This window comes from Myotis davidii, unplaced genomic scaffold, assembly GCF_000327345.1.
Source record: "Myotis davidii unplaced genomic scaffold, ASM32734v1 scaffold1, whole genome shotgun sequence".
Classification (NCBI taxonomy): Eukaryota; Metazoa; Chordata; class Mammalia; order Chiroptera; family Vespertilionidae; genus Myotis; species Myotis davidii.
This window is the reverse complement of record NW_006294681.1, coordinates 755,258-763,599: the sequence shown is the minus strand read 5'-3', so window position 1 is coordinate 763,599 and position 8,342 is coordinate 755,258. Positions and strand designations below refer to the sequence as shown.

At 40.3% G+C, this 8,342-nt stretch overlaps 1 protein-coding gene across 1 annotated transcript in view; it reads left to right on the top strand.

Moving 5' to 3' along the window:
- Window positions 1-8,074: 8,074 nt before the first annotated feature.
- LOC102767889 (40S ribosomal protein S3a-like) overlaps window positions 8,075-8,342 on the top strand; it is a 520-nt gene continuing 252 nt past the window's right edge. Inside the window, exon 1 of the mRNA XM_015567403.1 lies at window positions 8,075-8,333. Coding sequence (XP_015422889.1) covers window positions 8,095-8,333 — 239 coding nt within the window. The 5' untranslated portion in view covers window positions 8,075-8,094. The remainder of the gene's footprint in view (window positions 8,334-8,342) is intronic.

Here is an 8,342-nt window from a genome sequence, read left to right as displayed (position 1 = left end):
CCTGCCCAGGCCGAAAGCCTTGGCCAGAGGCGTTAGGACGAGGCAGGGGCGGAGTCAGCGATCCTAGGGAGTTCGGGGTCCCATGCCCAGGCCTAAGGCCTCGGTCAGAGGCATTAGGTCTAGGCAGGGGCAGAGCAGGAGATCGCAGGAACCGGGGGGGTCCCCTGTCCAGGCCTAATGCCTTGGCCAGAGGCATTAGGCTTGGGAAGGGGTGGAGCCTGCAACCGTGGGGAGCTGGGGGTCCCCTGCCTAGACCTAATGCCTTGCCAGAGGCGTTAGGTCTAGGCAGGGGCAGAGTCAGCCATCCTAGGGAGCTGGAGGTCCCCTGCCCAGGTCTAACGCATTGGCCATTGGCACTAGGCCTGAGCAGGGGCGGAGCCTGCAACCACGGGGAGCTGGGGGTCCCCTGCCCAGGCCTGACACCTCTGCCGGAGGCCTCAGGCCTGGTCAAGGGGCCGATCTGGTGATTGGTGATCAGAGGGTGATGAGGGTCAACTCCTCTGGCTGAGGCATCAGGCCTGGGTGGGGGGCGGAGCCGGGGATTGGGGGGATATGATGGTCCCCTTGCCCAGGCCTGAAGCCTGGGTCAGAGGCGTCAGGCTTGGGTGGGGGGGTGGAGCAAGCGATCAGAGGGAGATGGGGGTCCCCTGCCCGCGCCTGATGCCTGGGCCAGAGGCGTCAGGCCTGGGCAAGGGGCCGATCCTGCGATTGGAGGGTGATGGGGGTCAACGCCTGAGGGCTCCCAATATGTGAGAGGGGGCAGGCTTGGCTGAGGGACACTCCCCCCACACACACACCAAGTGCACGAATTTCATGCACCGGGCCCCTAGTTTGATAATAAAGCTTAATATGTTTTTGTATATAAACAGACTGTTTTTTACCCCAGCCACCTTCATCCAGCTCCTGATTCCAATGGGGGGTTGGTGTGGGTCAGGAGAACTGAGTGGGCCTTGTGAGGCAGCTGTTGGACCAAAAGTCATGGGTACTCCTAAGAAGGAACAACAGAGCTGAATGGAACACCCCTGGCCCAGTCCTCAGGCTTAGATTTTATCCATCTATTATTTCTAACTTCTATCCTAAACAGTTACAGAATGGAAGTAAATCAATTATATTTTCTCATCAGTGTCTCAAATCCTTGCCACTTGCCACCACACTCCCTGAGACACTGTGGACACTAAACAGTACTTTCTTAAGATTTCTTTCCCAAATTTAAGACTTAGTAAGATACTTTTTTCCTTTGTCTTTATAAAATAAAGAATTCCTTTTGCCTATCAGTTTGTTTTATTTCTGCATAGTTTATTATTTCAAATAACACCAATATTCATTTGAGACAGGAAACCAGAATATTTATTTAAAGAATCCCATCTGCTGCCAAGTTACTTGCCAATGGAAAGGTTATAAACATAGTTACTTGTAAGTTTTAATTCAATTTCTTATTATGATGCTTTAAGTAGCCATTAGACACACAAAAATTATTTTTACTTTATAATGAGGTATCTTTTAAACCTTTAAAAATGGGAATATCAAATTTCCGAATTATTTAGATTCTCTGCTTGTTTAACATTTAATATGAAAAAATGATAATATTTAAGTCATCAGTGCACTCCCACAGCCAACCTTCCACAGCTGGCCAACCTCCTGTGGTCCCTACCCCCGGCTGCCCCAGTTGGCCCCAATCACTGGCCAGGCCAAGGAACCCACCTAGGCATGAATTCATGCACCGAGCCGCTAGTTATTAAATAAAAGCAAAGGAGAAGCCAGAGGGCATGGTTTCTTTTTATCAGATGTAAGGTACTCAAATGAAAAAAAAAATCTGTTTCTTTCAATTTATTTTCTCTTTTATCTTTCATTATCTTTCTTCTTTTTTCTGAGCAATTTTTCCTAATTATTCTTTATATCCTGCCATTTTTCCTGTTTTCCCACTAATCTTCAAAATAAGATTAACTGATATAGCAAGAACATTAAAATTTGGGGTTATGTACAAAACATTTTTGTTTGCCTATTATGTATATCTGTAATCATAGAGTTTTCTTATAGTTTCTTTCTTCTCACAGTGGTTATTGAAGATGGGAAAAGAGTCTTCTTTCCTTATCGTGTTGATATCTGGCAAGACAAGGCTAAGCCAGATTTCCTTAGAAATTTAAGAGACCTTCCCAGGGAAACACAGTTATCATTTGCTTTTCCTAACGAAAGTTAAAAGGACAAAGGAGATTTATTTTTTAGAATAAAAGTAAAAAGTAAACGCCTAGAGTAACTTCCAATAACTATCTCAGCAACAAAGTCAAGATTAGCAAACATGCTTTGTAAGACTATCATGATGTCCTCCATACTCAATGTTTTCAAATTAATTCCCAAGGAATCATGTCTGTATTTCAAGAAGAATCCAACGCAGAAAAGTAGCTGGTAAACATTCAAATATCTGTGACATGAGCTCCTAATTATACACTAACAGTGTGATGATACCCATACAAAGTAGTCTATGTCACAGAGAGGAAGGTCACAGGCCAATGGGGGAAGGCTTATTTCTCCATTAGGATCCAAGGCTGAGCCCAGAATGGAAACGGTGGAATAAGCCAGGAGTTGGACCCTCTCAGATCTACCTGGGAGACTATAACAAGGTCGACACATCCGGAGCAATGATGGCAGCAGCCACAGGGGAATCAGCAAAAGGAGCTATGACCACAGTGAGCCAGTGGAGGTGCAGGCAACGAAGCTGTGACCAAAAGGGCCAGTTCTTCGGGACACAAGAGCTATCTTTGTGTTCTCTTGCGCCGTGTAGGAAGAATGGGTGAAGTATGTTGTTTGCATAGGCAAAAGGAAGTAGATCCAGAGAAACGAAATTGTTTGCACATGACTCTATCCTTGCTTCTGTGGTGGTATGGCCATTGGAAACCTAAGTTACATCATTTACTTAAGGTGTGTCATGGTTGGTTTTGTTAATCCTGTTGAGTATTAATGATATAGCAGCCGGCATTTATAGAATAACTACAGAAGAGTCGTTTTCAACTGCTGAGGTATAGCTACCAATTATTAAGAACTTACAATTGTACTTCGGGCACTGTACTAAGTTCATATACATCATCTCATTTGTCCTTTAAAACAACCCTATGAGGTAAGCATTAGTATTATCTTCAGCCTACAAGTTAAAAGGGAAAAATCTAGATTTTAAGAGTTTAAGAACTTGCACAAGTTACAGGGCTAATACATGACAGAATCAAAATTCAAATCTGGTCCCTCGGGCCAAACTCTCTCTCTCTCAAGCACTTTATTGACCAAGTGGATTCTGGCAGCTGGCAGACTAGTCATGCACTTGGAAGCCACTTCAATAGTAAGAGGAATCCAAGACATAAAGTGGAAGATAATAGCTATAAGGATGAAAAGAAGGTGGAGAGTATAAAGACTATAAAGAAAAAAAATAGAACTTGAGAAAAGAAACAATCCTAACAGTTAATGTTGAAGCCTCTCAACAGTCGGGCCCGCATCATTCCCTCCTGGCTCTTAGCAGGTTGCTGGTGCTTTTCTCCTGAATCATGGGAAACTCAAGTCCCAGCCCTGGTAACATAACAACACAGCAAAGACATCTGTCTCTTAATCATCAAGTCTTCACTGAGAATTTATTATGCTCTCAATTATGTCAAATGTAAGGCGGGTAGGTCCATCAGCAAGCAGTGAGTGGTACAACTCTTTTTCTAGCTGCAAAGCTCCTTAAAGGCAAGAGTCGGTTTCCTAAGTTCAGCACCCAAGGCTTTCACAAGCTGTTTCCAGGCTACTTCTCCACCTTCGTCTCTTGCCATTCTTCCCCTTTGTATCTGGACATTAGGTTTGTACCCGATGTAGAACGCTTTTGTCCCACTTCTACTTGGCAAAGTTCCTCTCTCACTTTAAAATGCCAACACAGATATTGCTTTTGAGGCAGTGACAGTCATGAGAACTTGGGCTCCATGCACGCATCCTCAGCCTCCCTCTCAAACACAGTTATCAGGACAAGGTCACTGGGACCCCTGCCCTGTCCCCACTCATCCTGCAAGCTTCATCCCCTCCTATTAAGAATGCTAGAATGATGACTGCTTCCAGGTGCCTTTGCCCTGCCTTCACGGGTGACTATATCTCCCTCTCTGTTCCCATGGTTTTCGACATATGCCTCCATTATAGCATCATCACATCATATTTTAATTGCTTTTGGCATGTCAATTTTTCTGCCTGGAGAGCAAGAATGAGTACTATGATGGATTTTGCAGAGTGTGCAGAACATAATAATCCCCTAATACAAAGTAATTGACTGGTTCAAAATTATATCTGTTCTATTCTTGCATCTGGCACTTAACAGGATTTTGCACACAATTATATTTGTTCAATATGATACACAGAAACACATAAAGAAAATTTAACCATCACGACCTCCTGACTTGTTACAAGTTTGCTTCCTCTTTACTTATAATCTTTCAGTTTATATATTTCCATTATTCCCTATTTTTCAGCAAATGACACTTCAAGCCAAAAATCAATAAATCATCCTTCACTTCTGTTTTCCTTATCCCCTAATGCCAATCCACCATCAAAATATATCAAATATATCTTAAATCTATCTATTGCTCTCCATCATATCGACCCCAGTCTAGTCCTGAACACTAAGATACAAGCACACTGAAATAGGCTCCTAATGTTTTTCCCTCTTTCTATACTTACCTTTAGAATCTACTTTCCATACAGCAGCTAGAGCCATCCTTTTTTAAAAGTTTAATGAGATACCAACCTTCTTAAAATGCATCATGACTTTCTGCTGCCTTGAAAATAAAATCCAATCTGGACTCCATGACATGACTCATGCTTTCAAACCAACCTGATCTCTGATACCTCTCCCATTCATTTGCTATATTCCAGCCACATGGAACTTTTAGTTCCTCAAAGGGTCAAGCTTGTTCCTGCCTTGGGCCTTTGTACTTACTCTTCTCTCTGACTAGGATGCTCTGCCATCATTAGCTCCTTCCCATCCTTCAGGTCCCAGAAGAAATGACACCTTTACACGGCACTTATTATAATCTGGAATTATCTTCTTTATTTGTTTCCTTGTTACTTTCTGTCCTTTCCCACCCCAGTCCTCCACATACAATAAAATGGCAGGACTTCGTCTATCCTTACATGTTGACTCTCCAGAATCTAGAAAATATTAGGTGCAAATGGATAAATACATATTTAATGTCTATTATATGACGACATTTATAGCAACCACTTTGCAGGCAATGACCACATCTTATTAGGAGAGAATTTGATACGGCACCCCGGAAGGTAGCATGTGACTGTAGCTACAATAAATGTTATTACAGATTTTGAAAACTATCAGGACCATCATTTAAAGTGACTTCAGAGTCTCAGGTTTGTGGTAGGAAATCAAATCAAAGAAGCAACAAGAAAAACTTCTGACAAATCGGCACATAAGAATAGGAACCTATGTATATATGGCTTTAAGTAATATTAATAAGATGTGAGGATTTTTTCCCCTGAAAATGCTTTGAAAAATCTGAAAACTTTTAATGCCATTTGCAAAGAGCAGCCTCTGCTGCATTTATTTCCCTGTGTTCTCTAAGCACCCGTGGATTTTAGTAGTTCTCTTTTTAAGAGGCTCATGATGCCTAGATAATCATAAGATCAAGAGAATTAAGCTTAGTAATTCCACACAAAGAAAGTCCAACTGAGGTAATATATCTGAATTTAGGACCTAAATTAAAAGTTTGAGACTCAGCTTTCCCAGAAGTAATTTCTTCTCTCATCAGGGAATGTATAAGCTATAAATAAGATTATGTAGCACAAAAGCTAATTGTTTGAGAACACCTAATTGAAAGTAAAAGCTAATGAGAGGGTCGCATTAGCGACTTAATGTCAGTGGCCACATTAGAATCCTACATTTATACAAACCTGGTTTATTTCCTCTTTCAGAGATGGCATTAGTGGGTAAGTAAATTATTCTGGAATAGCTGTAGCAGCCGATGCATGCTGGACCTAGATCGAAGGACATTAAAGAACATAACAAAGAAAGCGCCACTCCTGCCTCACAGATTTCTAGAACTAAGGTGTAATTCTGCCTGAACTAAAAGAAATAAAGGATTGCTGAAAGCATTCAGTGAATATTAAGAGCAACTAGTGGAATCCATTGTTTAAATTCACGTTTAGGGAAAACCATGAACAAATAAGAAAAGTAGAAAATTAAAATGTTGATTTCTCCCACAGCCTCTGCATTGTACTAATGTGTTCTACACAGGGCGGGAATCAGGTTTAAAAATGAGAAAGTGTTTCCTTTCATCAACAAACCTGGCCTTGGATAGAGGCTTACAAAACAGATTCACACATCCCTGTCTGACAAGATGTTCACTGATAATTTTAGCAGTGCTGAGGAACTTATTGATACACTTTTCCCTCTTAGAAAAGCATCTTAAACTCATGGAGGGGGGGGTGGAGGGAGGAGAGAAGAAATCAAGTAAAAGAAAAGCAAATCGGAAATTTGAAACTTTGCAAGAAAATGGGTGTCTGAAGTAAGATAACTTCTAAAAAGGTCAGACAATATGGTGATGCTTATGAACAATTGCCTTATTATCAGCAATTTCAACATAAAAATGTTAAACTATTGCAATATGTTCACAACAGATTGATCTTCTTTAATTCACAAGTTACAGAATAAAATGACAAATGCTACAACTTTAGGTATATAGATGCATGGGGTCTCTCAGCAGAGGTATCCTACTTCCTTACGCGACTACTGATCATAAAGTGGAGCCAATAGTGATGGGTGTTGGTGAACTTCTTTAGTCATAAAAGGCAGTTTTCATTATTTGTGAAATATTTACTAGTCATACCCTAGTGAGAGAATAGATTTAGGTATCCAATTCTGCTAGGTTTTGGTGATTTGGCAATCTGAAAACATATCTTCTTTGTATAAGAATTTCTAAAATATGTTAATATGTTGATTTGTTCACTAAGCCACTCATCTATTCAACAAATATTCATCAAGGCAGCTATGAAGAAAGGCACAGATACCTGCAGGGGGTGATGGGTATTATATTCCTATGTATTATTCCTTTCTTTTCAATCTTATAAATTTTATGTTTCCCTCAAAAAGATGTTAAGTATAATTTCTCTTTTTTGGCAAGAAAAAAAGGGGGGGGGGGGGCAGGCGAGATCCAGCCCAAACAATCTAAAAGGAAAGAAAAATTAAAAAAAAAAAAGCTAAATCTTACTCCATCAGGTAAGTCAAGGGAGGAGTAGAAGTGGGGAGGGGACTGACAGGACCCATGGTATCTTTAGTAAGCAAAATGGCTACAACACTAGACACCATATTTAGGTCAGAAAATTTATTTTCAGCACTTATCTGTGGGGATGAGGCTTCTAATTTCTCATCAGATATCTTAGAACTCTGGGGAAAGTGTCCTTAAGAGCAAGTGCTCTGAAAATGACAACAGCTAAGTGAGGCCATGAAAATTAGAGACAGACACAAGTTACTCTTGGACCTCTATTACATGAGATCTTGAAAGCCACTCCCACCTCTACCTAAAAGCTTCTAGTGGCAAAAATAAATATAGATAGGTAGATGATAGATAGATAGATAGATAGATAGATAGATAGATAGATAAGAGATAAAAGCTACTAGTGGCACCCATCACCACCTTGGCTTTATTCATATAAGAGCCTAAACGTCATAATGTTCAGAACGTTTTGAGGATATAAAAGGGATCCTTCTTTTTCACATCTGAAAAATTATAAGCAAAGTATATTAAAAAAAATAAACTGCCTCATCACATCACGAGGATCCTTTTTAACCTTTAAATATTTATACTGGATTATTATCATTTAGGTATTATGCTCCCCAGAATATTTTGAAAAATATCTTAAAAATTGCATGTATTATAAATTATATCATTTATTCACTTGACTATGTAAATTGAGTTGATGTTTAAGTTTGTAGTTTTATACTGAATTATAGCACAGATAACGTTCAGTGTTTATACTTAGAGTGATATCATTTCTGAGGAGTAACTTTTAAAATTAAATGTCTCAGTTTGTATTAAAATGTACTCATGGCCTTTTGGCTCTCTGAGCAGCATCATGGCGGTGGGCAAGAACAAGTGCCTTACGAAAGGCGGCAAAAAGGGAGCCAAGAAGAAAGTGGTTGATCCATTTTCTAAGAAAGATTGGTATGATGTGAAAGCACCAGCTATGTTCAATATAAGAAATATTGGAAAAACACTGGTTACAAGAACTCAAGGAACCAAAATTGCATCTGATGGTCTCAAGAGTCGTGTTTTTGAAGTGAGCCTAGCTGATCTGCAGAATGATGAAGTTTTCCCTAAAAG